This window comes from Cherax quadricarinatus, unplaced genomic scaffold, assembly GCF_038502225.1.
Source record: "Cherax quadricarinatus isolate ZL_2023a unplaced genomic scaffold, ASM3850222v1 Contig2075, whole genome shotgun sequence".
Classification (NCBI taxonomy): Eukaryota; Metazoa; Arthropoda; class Malacostraca; order Decapoda; family Parastacidae; genus Cherax; species Cherax quadricarinatus.
The window spans coordinates 44941-69046 of record NW_027197101.1 but is presented as its reverse complement, the minus strand read 5'-3'; the positions used below and the strand labels follow the sequence as shown (position 1 = coordinate 69046).

Below are 24106 nucleotides of genomic sequence, written 5' to 3'. Positions count from 1 at the left end.
TGGCCCATAAGTTTGTTCCTGTGTTTTTGCTGAAAAATATAGAAAATAAAAAGCAAAGAACAGATTTTGATTACTACAATTAAATTTTAATGTTTCCAAGATTCACACACGAATTTTTAAAATGTCAGATAAACAAAACGTGTGAGCAAACGTGTGAGCAAACGTGTGAGCAAACGTGTGAGCAAACGTGTGAGCAAACGTGTGAGCAAACGTGTGAGCAAACGTGTGAGCAAACATGTGAGCAAACATGTGAGCAAACATGTGAGCAAACGTGTGAGCAAACATGTGAGCAAACATGTGAGCAAACATGTGAGCAAACACGTGAGCAAACACGTGAGCAAACATGTGAGCAAACATGTGAGCAAACATGTGAGCAAACATGTGAGCAAACATGTGAGCAAACATGTGAGCAAACACGTGAGCAAACACGTGAGCAAACACGTGAGCAAACACGCGAGCAAACATGCGAGCAAACATGTGAGCAAACATATGGTCCATGTACTAATATTGTACATTCTCAGAAGTAGCAATATCTCTTGGCACTTTTAATATGTTATTGAATTAATAATCTAATAAATAACTGAACAGAAGACGATACAAATTGATCTTCATACTTTTTTTTTTTTTTTTTTTTTTTTAGTCTTTTTTCCCTCTTAATGTTAAATTTTGCTTTGTATAAAGTTGTTTCTGATGTTTAATTTGTTAATTGCTATGTTGAAATATGATTAGTCTGCCTGAAATGTACCGCAGGCTAGTGGCTTTCTTGTGTGACTAACAATATGGGGAAGTGGAACAGAATTCTTCCCTCGTAAGCCATGAGTGTCGTAAGAAGCGACTAAAATACCAGGAGCAAGGGGCTAGTAACCCCTTCTTCTGTATACATTACTAAATTTAAAGAAAGTTTTTTTTTTTTTCTTTTTTGGGCCGCCCTGCATCTGGGATACAGCCACTTTGTTCAAAGAAAGAATATTTTTTTACATGTAAATCACATTATCTGTAAACTGCAGAAAAGAAATAAATTATATGTATTTTGTATTTGTACAGTGAGACAACATACACAATTGAGGAACTGGTTGCCCAACTGTTGGAATATGCTCGTGATTTAGCTGTGGCGCACACCGATCAAAGAATCAAGGATTGCGTTATTACCGTCCCACCATTTTTCAACCAGGCCGAGCGCCGAGCTATCTTAACAGCAGCTGACATGGCTGGTCTTAAGGCAAGTATATGAGAATGTCATAAGAATGTTTGGGCTGCCTTTCCTTATGTATGAGTTAATTGAGTTATCAAAGCTTGTTCCTCGTGCAGCATTGAAAATGGGTTAGGCAGATATTCTTTAGTGGATCTGGGTTTCAGAAGGACCAGATGGGCCAGTAGGCATGCTGCAGTGTTCCTCCTTTGTTGCTATATCAGTGGTAGTATATGATAAGTATGTATGATATAAGACACAATATGCACAATATTGAAAAGGCATTTAATTCACCTAAAACTTCCATAAATTCTCACCAGTTTGAGAATTGATAGTCTAAGGTGGATGAAATTTCTTAATAAATTGCCATTAACAGTATTGCACTATTAACACATGTCCGACCTTAGTCAAAACTTGCCCATATTTTAAAGAAAGTTGTTTTTATTGGCCTAGACAGAGCTGTTTGGTTAACGTTTCTAACAGAAATTTTTAGCATGTGTAGGATTCCCATGTTGCCTTCACATTTTTTTTCTTGTTTATCTGTTTATTTCTAACACATGCCTCAATTTATTAAGTAACATGTACCTGAATTTATTAAGGAATCTCCTTGCAAACTCAACATGCACCAATTTGCCACTATCCTTAGTCATGCTTGGTGAAGTATATCTGCATAGTTTAACTGTGATAAATACATATTGTAACATGTTTGAACTGAAAATATAATAGCTTTAGAGATTATCTTTAATTCCCTAGCAGACATATTTAGTAAGAAAGCCAGTGGACTAAACACTGAATATTAGAAAGAGTAAAAAGTAGTGAAAAATCATTTACCCTGGAAGTTTAATGTAAATGTCAAATTAAAAACTCATAAGCAAGGTACGTAGGTTAATAATTTTGACTATGACACTTCATAGGTGCTATCTTTAATGTCGAGTAATGCTGCTGTGGCCCTCAACTACGGCATGTTCCGGAGGAAGGAGATCAATGCTACAGCTCAGAATATTCTCTTCTATGATATGGGAGCATCATCTACCACGGCCACTATTGCCTCGTACCAGACCATCAAAACAAAGGACAGAGGATACACAGAGACTAACCCTCAGGTTACTGTTCTGGGTCTAGGGTAAGCTACAGTACTTTTATTCTCTAAATCGCCACCATCACCATCCTCGTGAATTCTCCATTCACATTATCATGGTAAACAAAAATGGAATTGCGTGAAGATTTGCCACCCAAGGGAAACAGATTAGGCAGTCTCGGGTATATATGTGTATATGTGTTAAGTAAATTAAGGCATTTTACATTATGAAAAATTTAGCAAGGTTAGCAGAATTAAACAAAAAACTTCAGATTCTCTTGAAATATGGAGACAAATCTTCAAGTAATCTCATTTAAAATCTGTATATTAAATATTGAAAGATTTTACTTTGTTTAATAGGACATGCTGTATGCACAATGCTTTCCTCCTATTTGTGTTGCTGTAATAAGCATTTTTTTGTTAAATTCATGTTCATGTACTTGGGTACACTCAAAAATTACTATTATAATCTTGGTTGATGGTTTAAAGAACACTGTCAGTGCAAGACTGGTTACATTCTTAATCTGTGTCAATTGTTTATTTAAAAATTGCTAGCTGTCGTCCAAACAGGGTGATCCAAACAAGAGAAAATACTGTACTTTCAATGTCATTTGATCTCTCTTGCTAGAAGCATGCCGACATCACAGCATGCTTATAGCAATAGTGATATTCCAGTTCAGATGGGTCTGAACTGGGATATCACCACTCCTTCAGAGTGCAGGCACTGTACTTCCCACCTCTAGGACTCTAAAGTCCTGCTAACCAGTTTTCCTGAATCTGTTCATAAATATTACTTTGCCTTTACTTCAACAGCACATCAAATCCTACCTAACATTACGCAAGCCAGTTAGATGTCCAAGGTCTTGGCACTCAGAACTACCTTTATCTTGTAAAGTAAAAGGACACAAGTGCAACTAATGTGACATTTTATTGTGGCAACGTTTCTCTCTCCAGGAGCTTTATCAAGCCTTTATCAAGCCTTTATCAAGCTTGATAAAGCTCCTGGAGAGCAAAACGTTGGCACAATAAAATGTCACATTAGTTGCACTTGTGTCCTTTTACTTTACATATTGTCAGTAATTCTACCAACTTTATTACTACCTTTATCTTCTATCCAACCTAACCTAACCTGAGATGACCCCTATCCCAATCCTTTCCTCCACCCCAGATTTATAAACCTTTTTAGTCATCATATTTTGTTCCATTCTCTGAAATGTCCAAACCACCTCAACAACCCCTCTGCAGCCCTCTGAATAATACTTTTGGTGACCTCATAGCTTCACATATCCAAATTTTGAATTCTTTGCATTTTCTCACCACATATCTCCCTCAAACACACACTGACTGCCTTCAGCCTCCTCCTTGCTGCGATGTTTAAACCTCTTTCTTCCCATTCATATAAGTGTTGCTGCATATACCACTATACTCAGGTACCTTCCTCACCCTGCTTCCAAGGATAAAGTTTGTCCACTGATGCCTCAACACACCACCTACCTCCCCATCTTGGTCAATTCTATGGTACACCTCGTCTTTCATAGACCCATCTGCTGACAGGTCCACTCTGAAGTATCTGAACAGCTTTACTTCCTTCATATTCTCTTCCCTTCGTATCTGATATCCAATTTTTTTTCCTTGATATTATTCTTACTTTCATTACCTTGCTCTTTCCAGTGTTTGTTTATAATTTCCTTCTTTTACATTTGTTTTATTATTTTTTTTATCACACTGGCCGATTCCCACCAAGGCAGGGTGGCCCGAAAAAGAAAAACTTTCACCATCATTCACTCCATCACTGTCTTGCCAGAAGGGTGCTTTACACTACAGTTTTTAAACTGCAACATTAACACCCCTCCTTCAGAGTCCAGGAACTGTACTTCACATCTCCAGGACTCAAGTCCGGCCTGCCGGTTTCCCTGAACCCCTTCATAAATGTTACTTTGCTCACACTCCAACAGCCTTTGCCACTTCTTCAGAATCTTCCAAAAGAACCATATCATTGACAAAACAACAACTTTAATAACTCACTCTGTGTCAAATTAGTTTTTGTCCCACACCTCTCCTACATTCCATGGTTATATCACACACCCATGTCTCAGGCCTACTTTTACTGTAAAATAATCCACCCTCTTCATACCCTATCCTAGCCTTGCTATCTTCATAAATACTCTACTGCTTTTTGTAAACTACCGCCTCTTACATTTATAGCATTTGCCATATTGCTTCCCTCTTCACCCTGTCATGTGCTTATTCTAAATCCTAAATGCAATAAGTTTCTTTAAGTATTGTTTGCTTATATGCTTCAATAAACACCATTTCTACATATTCCCTACTTTTTCTAAACTCTCCTTGTTCCTCTGCAATCTTTTCAATAATAATTCTACCATACACTTTATCTGATATATGCAACAGTATTTTTTTTTTTTATTAACACATCGGCCGCCTCCCGCTAAGGCAGGGTGGCCCAACAAATGGTATTTGGGACGAAGGGTATTTGGGACCAAGGGTATTTGGGACCTGACGAGCTGTTGGAGTGTGAGCAGGGTAATATTTAGTGAAGGGATTCAGGGAAACCAGTTATTTTTATATAGCAGGACTTGAGTCCTGGAAATGGGAAGTACAATGCCTGCACTTTAAAGGAGGTGTTTTGGGATATTGGCAGTTTGGAGGGATATGTTATATATCTTTATATATGCTTCTAAACTGTTGTATTCTGGGCACTATATCTTTATATATGCTTCTAAACTATTGTATTCTGGGCACCTCTGCAAAAAGTGATTATGTATGAGTCAGGCGAAAGTGTTGAATGATGAAAGTATTTTCTTTTTGGGGATTTTCTTTCTTTTTGGGTCACCCTGCCTCAGTGGGAGACGGCCGACTTGTTGAAAATAGTAATTTAGAATAAATACACCAACCATTCCAAAACATCTCCACCTACTTTTAACATTTTTTTCTTGATTCCAGCTATCCTGGCTGCTTTTTTCCTTTCATTCTACCCACTGACTCGCACACCCCACATTCATGTCTGGCTTGTCCTCACTCCTACAAAATGTTATACCTCTGCCCAATGCATCATATCACCACCTCCATGACGTTTTTGAAGTTTGATCATAGGCATATTTTTCGCAGCTATGACCGCTCCCTAGGTGGGCTAGAGATGCAGCTGCGTTTAAGAGATTACCTCGCTAAAAATTTTAATGAGGTTAAGAAGACTTCGAACGATGTGCTGGAGTCTCCCAGGGGAATGGCAAAATTGTTGAAGGAAGCTGGACGTCTAGCTAAAGTGCTGTCTGCCAACTCTGATCATCTCAGCCAGGTGAGTGCAGAATATTAAGAATACTATTGACCATAGACAAAATATAGTACTGAAGCCTGTACAGCCTATGCAATAGGCCGTGTCAGGTCTGACTTGATAAAGCCTGCTGTAGTAGGCAGAATGTTGTATTAAATACTCTTGCTGCTTGTCTTTATCAAGTACAACTTGGTGTTCCTTTACTGTCTATGTATATAGAGGAGTTTTCGTGAAAATGTTGTTCTTTCAACAAAACAGCCGTATCCCACCGAGGTGGGGTGGCCCAAAAAAGAAAAACAAAACAAAAAAGGCACTATACTGTGACTGGAACGATACACAAATAACCCGCACATAAAAGAGAGAAGCTTACGACGACGTTTCGGTCCGACTTGGCCCATTTACAAAGTCACAAAGTTACAAAAGTTTCTCTTTTTGACTTTAGTAATGTATACAGGAGAAGGGGTTACTAGGTGCCCCTTGCTACTGGCATTTCAGTTGCCTTTTACGACATGCATGGCTTAGAGGAATTCTGTTCCACTTGCCCATGGAGAATGAAAATGCTTGTTCCAAAAAGAATAGTTAAAATTAACATAATCTTTACAAAGTTTTATGATAAATCTCCATTATATTTAAAGAAGGTTCATTAATTTGCCTCGCTTACTTGTCCATGATGCAGTAATCGCTGAAACATTGGCACAGTTTTCAGCAGGAAATGTATCCCTTAGGCTTGTTTTAATGGTATACAATTAACTTTTTTATTGAATATTGGAGATTCTTGCAATTGAGAAATGTTTCTTGCAGGTTGAAGGAGTTTTAGATGAAGAAGACTTCAAGCTTATGGTAAAGAGGGAGGAGTTTGAGGACCTGTGTTTGGACGTGTTTGAACGTATTCGTGCACCAATTGATGCAGCTCTTATATCTGCTGGCATGGATATTTCTGCTATTGATCAAGTAAGCAGTGACAGCAGAAGCAATTCATTTTTTTTGTGCATGTTATTGGGGTTTTTCATTTTTCATTTCGTGAGAAATGGAAAGTCACAACATGACGACTGGAACAGTGAACGTTTTGGTGTGCAAAAATTGACAAATATTGCAGTGCCACCACCTCTGGTGGTGGTGGCACTGCAAAACCTGCAAGCATTCCATACAGATGATAAGTCATTAAAAACTGGAATGTCACCTAAAACCAATTTTAACTTCAGTGCAACCCACTTACCTATTAACATTCCTAATGAACATTTTGCACTGACAGGAGAACTCATTATTTGTCATGACCATCAAAATGTCAGTGTAATCTTAACTCCCACGTCATTACATACTTATAGTATCACTTATTTTGTCGTGGTTCTTTAAAAACCACTGTGAATCTATAAGACTTAAGTGCAATTCAAAGAAGGTTACTCTTAAAATTTTATTTTAAAAAGAAAGATCATATTTGTCAATTTTTGCACACCAAAATGTTCACCGTTTTCATTTTCCACCACCACGTGTGGCGGCAGCGGCAGCACTGAAACAAAATACAGTAGACCCCTGGTTTACGCTATTATTTCATTCCAGAAGCATGTTCAGGTGCCAGTACTGAACGAATTTGTTCCCATAAGGAATATTGTGAATTAGATTAGTCCATTTCAGACCCCCAAACATACACATACAAACGCACTTACATAAATACATTTACATAATTGGTCGCATTGGGAGGTGATCGTTATGCGGGGGTCCACTGTATATGCTCAGTGAAGGGGTAGTGAAGACAATTTTTTTTTTAATTGTTCATATTGATTGATGGGAGGATTGTCACTGATACCAAATGAACTAGGAATGCAGCAATTTTTGCACCTGATAGACTTGTATGCATTCCTCTTATTTACTGGCGCTTACTGATAAAATTGCCAAAGGTTTTAAACGTTTGTATTTTCAGTTCATCATAGTTGGTGGAGGTACCCGCATACCACGAGTGCAGACAGTTCTCCAGGAAATTTGGGGAAAAGAATTGGGTAAAAACATTAATGCTGATGAAGCTGCAGCTATGGGTGCCGTATACCGTGCAGCTGACCTGGGCCAGGGCTTCAAGGTTAAGAAGTTCCATGTCAAGGAAGCCATTGTCTTCCCTATTGAGGTAAGAACCCTGTTAGGTATTCTTTGTAAGGAAGTACCTTATGGTTTATCCTCTATTTTTATTTTTTTTTTCTTAGTGATAATGTAATTACCTCTGTTCATTCTCCTGAAATTTTAAACACTGGCAAATGTTTATTTTATTTTATGTTTTATGAAATGTCCTATTGAAATTGTCATTGTAGTTACCGTGCACTTATTTTGGGAACATTTTTTTTTTTTTTTTGTTGGAAAGAATTTTTAGGACACTTGCCATTAGCTACCACAGTAGGATGAACTGAAAAAAGGGGGGAAAACATACTTGCTGTCATTCAGTCTTTTGCCAGATGAGTTTTGACATTTCAGTTCAGATAACTCTGAACTGCATCATCCTCACCCTCCTTTAGAGTGCAGGCACTGTACTTCCCATCCCAGGACTTGTCCAGTTAATTGGTTTCACTGATTCTCTTCATGTGTGTTACCTTGCTCCCACTTTAATAGCATGTAAAGTCAAGGGAAGTGTTTTAATCTCCATGGTTTGTGGTTACAACACCAGAATTTTGCCAAATTTCATGTACATTCCTTTAATACAGTAGTATGATGGGGCTACATAGAATGAGAAACAATCCTGTCACTGGAACATGAGGGAATACAATCCTGACATTCTAAATACTGTGGGACATACACAGGGTAGAAAAGGGGTACCCAGCAAGAATGAGGGTACATCGTTGAAATTTCTTGACCAAATGAGGCAAGAAGAAGTTAGAAAATAATAGTATTTCTTGAACATGAGAATGATAAATAATCGAGAATGATTTGAACAATTACAGTATAAGCAAACTCTTGTTCAGGAATTTGAAAGTAGATAAAGAGCCCAGTCACATCATAGTCATAGACATTGAGGTGGGACCAAGACCCAGAGCTTCATCCTTTTCCATTTCCTTAAATTCAAGTAGGAACTGTAATTACATCAGATACACATTTTTTGACTGCTGGGTGAGCAGGAGCAACAGACTTGTAAATACTACACAAAGGCTAGACATCACTTGAGACTTAGGTGTGTGCCAAGTACTTTGATCACCTAACTAAGAGTCGCTCCACAGGTCTACACATAGAAGTGGCATGTAATACTGACACAAAGGAAAAACACAAATGCAGTATGAAGCTCACTGTGTTTTGCCTACATAGTGGCTTTATCAAGTCAAACAAATCTGATTGTGACTTGATGAAGCCCTCTGTCCGTCTCTCTGTCCGTCTCTCTGTCCGTCTCTCTGTCCGTCTCTCTGTCCGTCTCTCTGTCCGTCTCTCTGTCCGTCTCTCTGCCCGTCTCTCTGCCCGTCTCTCTGCCCGTCTCTCTGCCCGTCTCTCTGCCCGTCTCTCTGCCCGTCTCTCTGTCCGTCTCTCTGTCCGTCTCTCTGTCCGTCTCTGCGCGTCTCTCTGCCCGTCTCTGCCCGTCTCTCTGCCCGTCTCTCTGCCCGTCTCTCTGCCCGTCTCTCTGCCCGTCTCTCTGCCCGTCTCTCTGCCCATCTCTCTGCCCGTCTCTCTGCCCGTCTCTCTGCCCGTCTCTCTGCCCGTCTCTCTGCCCATCTCTCTGCCCGTCTCTCTGCCCGTCTCTCTGCCCATCTGTCTGTCTGTTTCTCTGTTTCTCTCTGTATAAAACATCAATAAAGGATCACATTATCCTGCATTTCTCCTCTACACAGTGTGGTGGGTAAGGGGTGAGTAAAGAAGTGAAAGTAAAGGAAGGCAGAAGTAAAACAATGAATAAAATTTTGGGAGAACATCGTTCTTGTAAAAAAGGTTTCAGTAAGAATGAACTTGACTGTAAAGACTCAGGAATACTATAGAATGTTTTATCTTTTTTTTTATTAGACATTTTAGTAAATGTGAATATAATTTGTTCAATGTAGAGCGTACTTTAAAAATACACAGCCCAGTTCACCATATTTTACCAAAGCTAATTTTAGTTATTTTTTTTTCTCTCCTTTTTAACACGTTGATTTAAATTTCTATTCTGCACAATAGATAGAAGTGAAGTCTCAGAAGAGGGTGAAAACACACTGGTTTCAAGAACTAACTAGGAAGTTACTCTCCTTGGTGAGGGAGGGTGGAGTGTTTTCAAGGATATTTTTGTTGCTTATTTTGGTGCTGGGACTTGACCTGCTCACACGGTTCACTGTTTTCTCTTAAATTTTTAACACTTCTCTTAATTCTTAAAGCTTTTGTATAAATATGAGCATTGCACACTTAGCACAGTTTATACTTGCACATGTCACGATTTTACAGTTTTTGTATTTAGTTGACCACTGTTTAGTGTGTGTTGGCAACCAATGAGTGTTGTAGTGTAGGAAGCTGTTTCAAATTTCTATTTGTGATGTTTGAATTCTACAGAAGGTACATAACTATGACTATAGCAGACAATGTTTTAATGGTGGAGTTCCTCCAGAAGTGTTACGGAATTTTTTATTTGGGATATATTCTTTAGATTTGGTTAGCTATGTAGTGAAAGCTGTGTGGAATCCTTTTCCTTAATGGATTCTTTGATTGCTATATTTAGAAATCATATTTTCCTAAAGTTCTGTCTGAACTTTGTCATATTCCATTGTTCATTTCTTCTAATGCAGTATTGGTAACACATTTGTATTTGCTGCTGCAGTTTTGTGTTAAGAGAGAGAGTGAATGGCTGAGGTGTTTAGTAAATATTTTCCACATGGGCTGACCTTAGAGAATTACTATGTGATAGGTATATGTTTTGTATTAAAAGACAGATAGATAGTTGAAAATGTAATTAAACAGGTGGAGAAAGCTTAATGAACATGGGACATGAATAGGTGGAGACAGTTGTGAATATTGGGTCGGCTCTAGTCTCTATATAAATTTGTGACTAAATTTTCTCCAGCATGATGATTTCAGTCTTATAGAATATACAGGATATCCATATACTATGAATTTGTCAGAAGATTAAACCTTAACCATCCAATCTTTCTCTGATAAATGTGCGTTTCTTTTTCAAGATTATACAACAGTTTTTTTCTTTGAGAATTGCTGACACAAATGTGGGATATTTTATTTTGTGAAATTCCGTTGAACTCCGTGTTGTCATAATTTGTCACTGTTCCCAGGTTGACTTTGAAAGACAGATTGAGAATGAAGACGGTTCTACCTCAACGAAGGTTGTGAAGCGTTCTCTCTTTGCTCTTGGGAACAGCTACCCACAGAAGAAGGTGATGACCTTTAACAAGCACGTCGCAGACTTCAATTTCAGTGTTAATTATGCTGAGAACGAATATCTTCCAAAGCTTGAGGTTCTGTAAGTGTTAGAATTGTTTTTTGATGACTATTTGAAGTGTTGAAGATTGAAATATGGAAATCAAACACACAACATTAAACCCTTACACTGCTTCCAGGGCAGCCAATGTGGAAAATATCTCTCACATTGTGGCTTCTGGGGTGACTGCAGCTTTTGCTAAACACAATCAAGAAGGCAGTGAACCCAAAGGAATAAAGGTATGGGGTTTTGTAAAGCAGAATTTTATGATGCAGATTGTAATGTAGCTGTCACTCTCCTCAGTTCGAGAAGTTTTTTTTTTTTTTTTTTTTTTTTTTTTTTTTTTTTTTTTTTTTTTTTTTTTAACTGGCTGTATCCTACAGGGGCAGAGTGACTTAAAAATTTAAAAAAAAAAGTTTTGCTTTTTAAATTCAGGCATTTATACAGAAGAGGGTATTATAAGCCCCATGCTAATGACATTCTAGTCACTTCTTAAGATATACATGTCTTAAGAAGTAAGAATTCTGTTCCACTTCCTCACGGAGAAACAAAATCATTTTGTTTTTCTCTCAACAAGTTGGCCGTCTCCCACCGAGGCAGGGTGACCCAAAAAGAAAGAAAATCCCCAAAAAGAAAATACTTTCATCATGAAGATGCATAGTATCTCTTCCACACTAAACTGAAAAATGTTAAGATGTAGTAAGGATGCCTGTTGAGAGGTGAAATGACGGTTCAAATTAGTTTGAAATTTAGTGTAAACGGGAATGAAATACATGCATATGTAGATCAGTTTCATGAGTGCATTGAAATAGGTATCTTTTATTACCCCCTCCTAACACTGTATGACTCTTTTGGGTTTAGTGCTTAGTTTTGATTATATTAATACTCGCATCCCAACTGTCGTATCTGCTCCTCTGGCAAGACAATGATAGTGCAAATGATGGTGAAAGTTTCTCCCTGCCGTGGTGGGAGTTGGCCAACAGGTTAAAAAAAAAATCCTTTGTGATTGATTGTAAATAAACTCCTGGCAATAGAGGAAAATGAAGAATGTGATCTGTCAATGTTGCTGTAGCATAAGACTGATCAAAATAGTGATTGAATGGCAACGCATTTCATCACAGAAATGGCAAAGAGCCATTGCCACAACTCAAAAGACCTCAACATTTGCAGGCACACTTCAACATGGATGACTCTGGAGTGTTGACGCTTGCAGCAATGGAGGCAGTGTTTGAGAAGAGCATTCTAGTGGAGGAAGAGAAACCTGAGGAGGAAGAGTCAACATTGTCTAAGCTTGGTAGCACCATCAGTAAGCTTTTTTCAGGTGAGGGGGGGGTCCTGCATGGCTCACCAATCAGGGTCTTCAACTTTGCCATTTTGAACTTGGAGCAGTTTATGGGATTTAAATGAAATTTAACAATTTGTTTCATTACGGTATGTTGAAAGGATACAGTAAGTCCTTGACTTAAACACACTGAGAATCTTCGATATTGTGTATAAGATCATTATTATATCATTACTGTGTATAAGGTCATTATTACATCATTATTATATACAGTGCAGGAGGACCCCAATGTGTGTGTAAGTCGAGGACTTACTGTAATTAGTATTGTACAGCCTCTCCTCACTTAGTGACGTACTTGGTTTACCGACGACTCGGACTTACGACGGGCTCTCTGACCAGTATGCATACCTAAATAATGTATGTTAAAGCTGATTTCCTCTATTCTGTTTATTACAATATACAGTATACTACTGTATAAACCTTTAAAAATATACTGAAAATGTTACAAATAGTGCAAAGGTGACGTTAAAATAATATCAAAGATGGCCGACACACATCCACTACCATTATAGTATGTTCCTTGTTTAGCGATGAATTCGTTTACTGATGCGGTCGTAGGAGCGGAACTCTGTCGTTAATTGAGGAGAGGCTGTATTAAATTGTCAAATGTGGCATTTTTGTTAAGACCCTGATCTCTCTCTCTGGTGTATTCTTCCCAAGTTCCTGTTTCACTAGGTGAACTTATTTTAACACGTGTACTTTCTTGGTAGAATTACTGGCAATGTTAGATAAAAGGACACAGATGCAACTAAGGACTTTTTCTGTGGCAACGTTTCACTCTCCAGGAGCTTTATCAAGACATAACAGCTTGACAAAGCTCCTGGAGAGTGAAATATTGCCACAATAAAATGTCACATTACTTACATCCATGTCCTTTTACCTGACGTATACTTTCTTGTTTTTCTATACCTTTGTGATTATTAGGATTTAATCTATTGACAGGCAGTACTATAATTAGGATGAGTTGGTGTTTATGCTTGGCTGCAACAGCGGTACTTTTCAATTATTTCGTGGAGAATCAAACCTCCATGATTCCTTACAGTAAATTATCCACATGGGTTTAACACTTCACATAATGTAATAATTCACTTTGGCATTGTAATATTTAAAATATAGATCAAATGGATGTTTTACCCATAAATTGTTTTGTGACACCATTCCACTCCTGTTCTTTCAATTGGAAGGTTCCTTGATGCTGGTGAGGGGCTCTTGATCTGTGGAATTGGACCTGTGCCCCAATTCCTTGAATCAAGCTTGAATGCCTTCCATTCCCCCAGGTGCTGCATGATCCCTGTGGGTTTAGTGCTCTCCCCCCACCCCCGTGAATGTAATAATGTTTGTTCAGTTGAGTGCCTTAGTGCCAGTGAAGGAGGTTCTGATTATTGGAATTTTTGTTACTCTCCATTTCTCTGGATCAATAGTAATTATCTCCCATTCTCCAGGAACTGAATAACTTCCATAAACAAGGTTTTCTTTTCTTACAAAATGGGAGAGGCTTCAATAAAATAGTTAATAAAGATTTGCAGTCTAAGTTCATTATATGTAGATATTCCACTCATTATGGCACATACAGATATTTAAGTTTTTGTATAGTAATAATTATTTCTAAACTGTTGTATTTTGAGCACCTCTGCAGTAACAGTAATTATGTGTGAGTGAGGTGAAAGTGTTGAATGATGATGAAAGTATTTTCTTTTTTGGGGATTTATTTTCTTTTTGGGTCACCCTGCCTCGGTGGGAGATGGCTGACTTGATAAAAAAAAATAATGATCTGAATTATCTAAACACTTGAACATTAAAATGGTATAAAATACCGACAGGTTGTTAGGTAAGACACATATGCAACAGTTAGGTATCTTTATTATGAAACGTTTCGCCTACACAGTAGGCTTCTTCAGTCAAGTACAGAAAAGTTGATAGAAGCAGAAGATACTTGAAGACGATGTAATCAGTCCATCACCCTTAAAGTTTTGAGGTGGTCAGTCCCTCAGTCTGGAGAAGAGCATTGTTCCATAGTATGAAACAATATTCCATCACCCTTAAAGTTTTGAGGTGGTCAGTCCCTCAGTCTGGAGAAGAGCATTGTTCCATAGTATGAAACAATATTGTTTCAGTCCATCAGTCCATCACCCTTAAAGTTTTGAGGTGGTCAGTCCCTCAGTCTGGAGAAGAGCATTGTTCCATAGTATGAAACAATATTGTTTCATACTATGGAACAATGCTCTTCTCCAGACTGAGGGACTGACCACCTCAAAACTTTAAGGGTGATGGACTGATTACATCGTCTTCAAGTATCTTCTGCTTCTATCAACTTTTCTGTACTTGACTGAAGAAGCCTACTGTGTAGGCGAAACGTTTCATAATAAAGATACCTAACTGTTGCATATGTGTCTTACCTAACAATTGTCAGAATAATGTATATTTCAAATATCATGGGATTCTCTGTCACTTGCTAAGAACACAGTATACTACTGTGGTGTTGGGAATTATGTCATTTTTTTAATTGTATTATATATTAACGAGATGAGTAGAAAAAATGTTATTAAATAAATTAAAATTGAAGGTAGTGATGCTAGAGAGGAAGGATCATTATAGGAACCAGCATTTGTGCTTTGAACACATAACATTGTTAAGCCGGTTCGGTTGGGTGAGCTGGGTATCCTGGATGGGTCTAGACCCCAAGTTCTTGAATGATGTTTGGGTTGTTTATTTTTCAGTGGATCTCTCTTTAGGAGTGCTTATGGTCGAGGGAAAAGTCATCCTGGGTTCTTCTGTTTATTAAGCATTGGAGTGTTCTGTTGTGCTAGTGTTTGTAGCTGGTTGAAATTATCTTAGAATATAAGATTTATTATTGTTTTGTTAATAGTTAAGTAAATTAGCTTTATTACTGTGTTTTAGTTGCCTCCTCTGGTTACATTTAGTTTTAGTTGTTACTGGTTAAACAGCTGGAAGTCATTAGAATACTGCATATCCCTTTTAACATGTGTTCTTAGAACTATAGCATTCACTCTTGTGAACATGCATCTCTATACACATTAATACTGTTGTTGTCAAATTGCCTCTTTTTTCCATTATGCACACATAGTGCCATACCCACTTTCCTAGTTGGGTACAGAACACCTCTAGATTTTTTACTGTATCTAAATGTTGAGTTTGTGCATCCTTAGAGTATTGTACAACAGTTTAATAAGGGTGAAATTTGGTCATGTCTAATGCATATACCTATTCCTGTAAATCATCCCAGTGCTGGGTCTCCTTGCTGTGGTGTTAGGGTTGGAATGACGCAAGTTACCGACAGCTACCCAGCAGTTAATTTGTCAGCATCAAACTCTGCCTTATAAGGCACAAGTTGGGAATGTTTCATTAGCCCTGGGTTTATACACAAATAACCCGCACATAAATGAGAGAAGCTTACGGCGACGTTTCGGTCCAACTTGGACCATTTACAAAGTCAAACTGCGACTTTGTAAATGGTCCAAGTCAGACCGAAACATAGTCGTAAGCTTCTCTCTTTTATGTGCGGGTTATTTGTGTATCGTTCCAGTCACGGTATTGTGCCTTTTTTTGTTATTTAACCCTGGGTTTAATTGTACAGGAGAGTCCTGCTTATACAGCATGTTACGTTCTGGGCTACTGCTGTAAACTGAAACGAAAAGCCTTTTTTCACTTTCAAATGCACATAAAGGCGTGATAACATGTTTACACTAACATATATTCAATGAGCAATAGAGCTAGGCCTAAAAAATGCATATATTTTCATCCTTGGCTCATAGTGAATGGTGAATATAATTATTGTAGGAAATTTGAATAAATGAAGAAAAGGCATGATTGAAAACTGCTGTATTAGTGAAACATTGCAGCGGAGGCCTCCTGTAGTTATTATTAAATGTCTAATAATCCAGTAATCCACATGTCTATCACAGTTGAAGTACTCTTAGTTCTTACATTATACAGTGGACCCCCGCCTTACGATCAGCTCCCAACTCGACCAATTATGTAAGTGTATTTTTGTAAGTGCTTTTGTACGTGTATTTTTGGGGGTCTGAAATGGACTAATCTAATTCACAATATTCTTTATGGGAACAAATTCGGTCTCCAACGGCACCCGAACAGACTTCAGGAATGAAATAATATCGTAAGGCGGGGGTCCACTGTACTTAGACTATTTGTACCTGCATCGTTATTAATTTTCTGTCTTTCACTTCTCTTCCTTTTCCACATATTCCTGTTTCTCTAAGCCATTTGGTTGTCCGTATACTGCTTATCTTTAACGGCATGCTAACACATCAACCATCTTTCCCAACATTTCCCTTCAGTAATTTTGTCTTCATTCCTTCCATTTAAAGCACTCGGCATAGGTCTGTGTAATTTAATTACCTACTGAAATTGATGTATTAAGAAATATACCCTAAATACCTTTATCTTGTCAGTTTATCTACTGTACATTTAAGCTGCAGTCACCATTCAGACTTGACATACTACATGGACTCTGTCTATGTAGTATGATTTTATTAAATGGTGTAACTTGGTTACATAAACACGTATCAAAACCCATGTGAAGCAGTTAGATATCTTTATGTAGGCAAAATATTTCAACCCTAAAGATACCTAACTGTTGCACGTGTCTTAATCATGAATTTGTTGGTATTCTATGCCATTTTCAATGTAACATTTATAAACTCTGCATATATTGTATATTTGTCATATTTATATCATTGCTATACATTTGGTAACTAAATTGGTAATCTTTTGTCAGTATTTAATGAATTCTGTTGAGTGGTAAACTGCTTTGGATGTGATAATATTGCACATATAATGTGGGTCTAGAGTTTGATAATACAGATACTGAAGGTTAAGACATGTTCAACTGTTTGGTATCTTTATTGACGAAATGTTTTGCCTATGCACTAAACTTCTTCCAATACAAAGGGACCAGTAGTAATGAAATGTAATCAGTCCGTCAACCTCGGAGAACAATATTTGAGGTGGTCAATCCCTCGCCCTGGAGAAAATAGATACCCAACTGTTGTACGTGTGTTTTAACCCGTAAACGCACCAAGCAGATCTGCGTTCACATGTGTAGTGCTACAAAAATAGATCTAAGTTTTTTTTACATATTTTCAAATATAACAAAAAAAGTAGATCAAAGTTTTTTTTACACATTTTCAAATGTAAAAAAAAACAAAGATCTACTTTTTTTACATACTTTCAAATGTTGAAAAAACGTATATATACGTTTGGACCATTTGCGGGTTAATCTTCAACTTGTCAGCATTTTATTCCATTTTCAGCACTGCAGATACTGACATATTTTTGTTTTTCAGGGTCCGAAGATAAAGTAGAGGAGGGAAAGGATAATAAAACAGAGAAAAGTGATGTTGAAAAGGATGGTGAGAAAGATAGTAAGCCAAATAAGGAAGAGAAGGTAGAGAAAAATGAAAGCAAAAAGAAAACGGAGGACAAGGAAAAGAACGAAGACAAGAAAGCAGAAAAGGAATTGAAGCCAAAACAGGTGATGGTAAAGGAGGAATTAAATTATACAGTCACATACAAGGACATCCCAGACTTGAGCCCTCAACATTTAAAGGAGTCTAAAAAGAAGTAAGCAGATTGTGTTTTTGTATGCTTTTGAGTTTTTTTTTTTTACCCTGGCCATCTTCCACCAAGGCAGGGTGACCCCCCCCTCCCCCCCCCAAAAAAAAAAAAATGCTTTCATCACCATTCACACTATCACTGTTTTTGCAGAGGCGTTCGAATACAAGAGTTTATATGTCACTCAAAATGGCAACTATCCCAAACCCCAGGATTCAAGTCTGGTTAATCAATTTCCCTGAATCCCTTCATACTCACTCCAACAGCTAGTCAAGTTCCTAAAACCATTTGTCTCCACTCGCTCTTATCTAATACGCTTACACATGTGCTGTATGTCCAAGCCCTTTATACACAAAACCTCTTAATTTTCCCTCCATCCTTTCCTAGGATAACCCCATTTACGTAATATTACTTTTAACAAACTGGCCGAATACCACCTAGGCAGGGTGGCCCAAAAAGAAAAGCGAAAGTTTCTCTTTAAATTTAGTATTTTATACAGGAGTGGTTACTAGCCTCTTGGTCCTGGCATGTTAGTTGCCTCTTACGACACGCATGGCTTACGGAGGAAGAATTCTGTTCCACTTCTCCATGGAGATTGTGTATTCAATATTTTTCCCACCTAGGAAAGTTGATTCAGTCAAAATATTTACCATTACATTCTAGCTGTTTTTCTAGAAGGGTAAAGGTGCAAAGAGACAAGTGTTATACCAGTGAACTCCACCTTTCCTGTACTCTATTTTCAGTGCCAACTCTATTTACCAGCTTCCAAAACTTTAAGGCAGTCAGTTTTGACTCATGAAATCGTAATTACACGGTCTGGAGTTTTATGACTCTGATCGCGGGTTCTATCCCCACCCATGGTATGTTTTTTTTTTTTCTCGTTTTCTTCGTATCTTTTATATACCTTGCTTGTACACTTGTTACATCCCAAAGACTAACTACTGTGCATGTCTGTTCAACTCTTGCACATGCCTACCTGTCTAAAAACTGTCAAAGCTCTTGCTTACAGATCTTTCTGTAAACCATGTGTTTTGTATTTTTGTTTTTCTATACCTATTATAGCCCTGTCAAGTGTTGATACTGTAGCACCATCACAAATGATGTATAATTGACACAATCCCTGCAATATTTGTCCAGAAAAATCTCCATTGTTAATTCTTCAAAGTGATTGATTAATTTATATATATTGGTACTCTTTAATCGGAACTCTTTATATTGGAAATTTAAGCACAGCCCTTAACCCTTTCAGGGTCCCCAGGCCCTCTCCCAGACTTGTTCTCAAGGTCGCCAAAATTTAAAAAAAAAAAACAAAAAAAAAAAAAAAAAAAAAAAAAAAATTCCTATGAGAAGATAGAGAATCTTTTCCCGATCATAATGACAACAAAAGTATGAAATTTGATGGAAAACTTAAGGAATTATGCTCTCGCAAAGTTAGCGGTCTCGACAATGTTTAAGCATCGGCAATTTTACCCATTTTGAGCTCTATTTTCGGCCAATTCCAGTGTACTAGTCGACAAAAATCATAACTATTTCGCTAGAACTCCATTTTTTCTGTCGAATGAGTACAAGAAACCAGTCATTTACCAATTTCAACTATCCAATACAGTGGTCAGAATTTATCAATTTTGCCAATTTCACTCAAATTTCAAAAGATGCCAATTTCCAAATAGGGTCCAGAATAAACAGACATTCCTGGCACTAAAATAACATTTCCTCTGTTCATTAGTCACATCTCAAGGCCCCTCTTACATTATTTTGCTTTCTACTTTGAATTTTTATTCTCACAAAAAATAGAAGATTTACTGTTATGCAAACTACTGCATTAGTGTAGAAATGGTATAAATAATATCAGAGCACTTGTGAAAGAATATTAGACTCTTAGAATATTGGACGCTTAGCATTTGTTACTTTTGAACTTTGGTAAAAATCGAACATTTCTGCTACTTTGAGCTCAATTTCAAGGTACTTTTCATTGCAAAACCAGTCAAAATCATCTCAATTGCTGTAATATGTCTTCCATTCTATAAAATGAGACCAGGAAAACTAGAATATACAACAATAAATACCATATGAAAATAGTGCTAAGTCGCTGTTTTAATCCAAAAACAGAGTCAAAGTTTTTTTCTCTCATTACGCACTGTGTGCTGCAAGATCTCTTTTATACTGCGCACACTGACTACATAGACCCATTCTTTGATATGTAGGCCTACCAGCTTTCTCTCGCTAGATTTGAGGGCGATAGAATTTAGGCGTACTAGTACGTCAAAAACCCTGGTGAGCAAGCCGTACTAGTACGTCCGAAACCCTGAAAGCGTTAATAGAAATGTACAACAATAGAAATGTACAGCTAGATCTCAGTTAGTGCAAGTTCGAGTAGTGTGAATTTTGATTTAGTTTAGAATTAATTAATGCTACTTTTTTCCCCCAAATTCTTCGAATCTTAAGCAGAAATTTCATGTGTAATTTGAATAGTGTGAACTCAAATAATGTGACCACTTCACGGGATTCATTTTTCACACTATTCGAGACCTAGCTGTATTTTTTTTTTCCCCCCAACAAGTCTGCCGTCTCCCACCGAGGCAGGGTGACCCAAAAAAGAAAGAAAATCCCCAAAAAGAAAATACTTTCATCATTCAACACTTTCACCACACTCGCACATTATCACTGTTTTTGCAGAGGTGCTCAGAATACAACAGTTTAGAAGCATACACATATAAAGATACACAACATATCCCTCCAAACTGCCAATATCCCAAACCCCTCCTTTAAAGTGCAGGCATTGTACTTCCCATTTCCAGGACTCAAGTCCAACTATATGAAAATAACCGGTTTCCCTGAATCCCTTCACTAAATATTACCCTGCTCACACTCCAACAGATCGTCAGGTCCCAAGTACCATTCGTCTCCATTCACTCCTATCTAACACGCTCACGCATGCTTGCTGGAAGTCCAAGCCCCTTGCCCACAAAACCTCCTTTACCCCCTCTCCAACCCTTTGGAGGACGACCCCTACCCCGCCTTCCTTCCCCTATAGATTTATATGCTTTCCATGTCATTCTACTTTGATCCATTCTCTCTAAATGACCAAACCACCTCAACAACCCCTCTTCTGCCCTCTGACTAATACTTTTATTAACACTAAGAGAAAACACCATAAGTGTCCGGGGCCCAAAACTGTTCAACAGCCTCCCATCAAACATTAGGGGAATTGCCAATAAACCCCTGGCTGCCTTCAAGAGAGAGCTGGACAGATACCTAAAGTCGGTGCCGGATCAGCCGGGCTGTGGCTCGTACGTCGGACTGAGTGCGGCCAGCAGTAACAGCCTAGTTGATCAGGCCCTGATCCATCGGGAGGCCTGGTCGTGGACCGGGCCGCGGGGGCGTTGATCCCCGGAATAACCTCCAGGTAACCTTTTCCTAATTTCCACACTCCGAATTTTCTGCATAATATTTACACCACACATTGCCCTTAAACAGGACATCTCCACTGCCTCCAACCGTCTCCTCACTGCTGCATTTACCACCCAAGCTTCACACCCATATAAGAGTGTTGGTACTACTATACTTTCATACATTTCCTTCTTTGCCTCCATAGATAACGTTTTTTGACTCCACATATACCTCAACGCACCACTCACCTTTTTTCCCTCATCAATTCTATGATTAACCTCATCCTTCATAAATCCATCCGCCGACACGTCAACTCCCAAGTATCTGAAAACATTCACTTCTTCCATACTCCTCCTCCCCAATTTGATATCCAATTTTTCTTTATCTAAATCATTTGACACCCTCATCACCTTACTCTTTTCTATGTTCACTTTCAACTTTCTACCTTTACACACACACTCCCAAACTCATCCACTAACCTTTGCAATTTTTCTTTAGAATCTCCCATAAGCACAGTATCATCAGCAAAAAGTAACTGTGTCAATTCCCATTTTGAATTTGATTCCCCATAATTTAATCCTACCCCTCTCCCGAACACCCTAGCATTTACTTCTTTTACAACCCCATCTATAAATATATTAAACAACCATGGTGACATTACACATCCCTGTCTAAGACCTACTTTTACCAGGAAGTAGTCTCCCTCTCTTCTACACACCCTAACCTGAGCTGTATTTAAAATCATTAAATGTTACAACTTCTTAACTTTTTTTTTTTTTTTTTTTTTTTTTTTTTTTTTTTTTTTTTAACAAGTTGGCTGTCTCCCACCGAGACAGGGTGACTCAAAAAGAAAATACTTTCATCATTCAACAAAAAATGGCGATGAAAGTATTTTCTTTTCGGATCACCCTGCCTCGGTGGGAGACGGCCGACTTGTTAAAAAAAAAAAAAAGTGGGTACTACTGTACTTTGGTATTGTATAATTGTAATAAATTTAAACTTTTCAGATTAGAGGGTATAAATGCTGCCGAGAGTGCTCGCCATGAAAAGGAGGCTGCGCGCAACACACTGGAGAGTTACATCTTGGATGCTCAGGATAAACTGTGGCAAGCAGAATACGAAGCTGCGTCTACGGAAGAACAGCGTACGGCTATACGGGAGATGTGTTCTGTTGTAAGTGGGGTTGGAAAATATGTTGCTTACATTATCTGAGAGTTGTAAACACAGTACTTAGGGTTTGCTTCAAGTATGGACATCCAGCAGGTTTCAACCCCCATTCCGCTCCCATTCCATGGTTTGTTTGCAGTTGTGTTACGATTTCGTGAGTCAAGGTGTATGTGAGCGTGTAAGGAGTGAATGGAGATGAATGGTTTTTGGGACTTGATGAGCTGTTGGAATGTAAGCAGGGTAATATTTTGTGAAGGGATTCCAGTAAACTGGTTAGCTGGACTTGAGTCCTGGAGGTGAGAAGTACAATGCTTGCACTTTAAAGGAGGGGTTTGGGGTATTTGCTGTTTGAAGTGACATCTGAACTCCTGTATACGAGTGCCTCTGCAAAGAGTGTGATTGTGTAAGTAATGGTGAAAGTGTTTCTTTTTTGGGTTATTTTGCCTCGGTGGGAGATGGCTGACGTGTTGAGAGAGAGAATATATCTTTAAACATTTATTTTAATTCTCTCTTCCTTGATAAATCTGGTTTAATTTGTTCTTTTTCTGTCTTTGCAGCTAGATGAATGGATATATGATGAAGGTTTCGATCAAGATGCTTCTGTTTACAAAGAGAAACTGGGACTGCTGTCCAAGCTTTTCGGGCCCATCAAGGAGCGTGTGCAAGAGCATCGTGACCGCCCTGAAGCCATCCAGGCAAGAACTACTTTGATTTTGATATATCTTTCTCTCTCCCTTCTGTGTATGCTTGTACTTCTTTGCATACATACTTTCAAAAAGAGAGAATTGGCAGTGCCCGGACAACATTACAAAAGTGAAGGGAGGTGGTTTACTGTCACAGAAAAATTGTATGCTCTGGGGCTTCACATTTGGACGTATTTTAATATGGTTGGAAACATTTATAAAGGAAAGGGGAGACCGCTAACGGAGAATAATAAGACTATAGACGCACAGGCTTCCAGGGAGAACGCCAAAAGTCAGCGCGGTGGTAGCAGACACTTGCGTACCCGTAACCTATCCCGCCATCTGAAGAATAGATGATGTAAAAAGTTTTAAGACTTCTTGTGCTACTCAGTCTTTTATTTTGTATATATACTCTTATTTTATGTATAAAAGAAATATTTGTCTTGAGACATGGATAATTTGCCTCATTTGTAAATATTGTACTATATTTAAAGTTACATCATAAGGGAATGTAATTATCTAATTACTTTTTAATAAAATATTTAATTTAATTTAGTTTTTAATATCCTAATATTCAATAATATACATTTTCAAAGTATTCATTATTAAATTTGTACAAAACATTCCCTTTAGTTCAGCATTTTTCTTAAATTTTGCTAAAATTAACTATAGTATTATCACTGAAAAATAATTAGCTAATCGTAAGCTATTGCTGAACGTCACTGTTTACAGTGTTGAAATATAATTCGTTTTTCAGTGTCTAAAAAGGATTGAGCTAGCACAGCATAGTGATTTTTACCCTTTGAAAAGTTGTAGTTGACCTCTATTGCTCTTAAAAATTACTAGAATCCTGGCTAGACATTTTCAAGCAAAACAAACTTGTATTACTCTTTAAGCTAAAATTTTCTTTGGGTCTTTAAGCTAAAATTCAGTCTTTGGGTCTTTAGGCTAAAATTCAATTTTTGGGTCTTGAAACTAAAATTCAGTCTTTGGGTCTTTAGGCTAAAATTCAGTCTT

At 37.9% G+C, this 24106-nt stretch overlaps 1 protein-coding gene across 1 annotated transcript in view; it reads left to right on the top strand.

The window, feature by feature from the left end:
- Window positions 1-1044: 1044 nt before the first annotated feature.
- Grp170 (Grp170 co-chaperone) overlaps window positions 1045-24106 on the top strand; it is a gene marked incomplete at its 5' end in the record, with an annotated part of 31368 nt that continues 8306 nt past the window's right edge. Inside the window, 11 exon segments of the mRNA XM_070081254.1 lie at window positions 1045-1219; window positions 2104-2312; window positions 5394-5580; window positions 6358-6507; window positions 7475-7672; window positions 10770-10957; window positions 11055-11154; window positions 12086-12236; window positions 17582-17858; window positions 22247-22412; window positions 22964-23101. Coding sequence (XP_069937355.1) covers window positions 1045-1219; window positions 2104-2312; window positions 5394-5580; window positions 6358-6507; window positions 7475-7672; window positions 10770-10957; window positions 11055-11154; window positions 12086-12236; window positions 17582-17858; window positions 22247-22412; window positions 22964-23101 — 1939 coding nt within the window.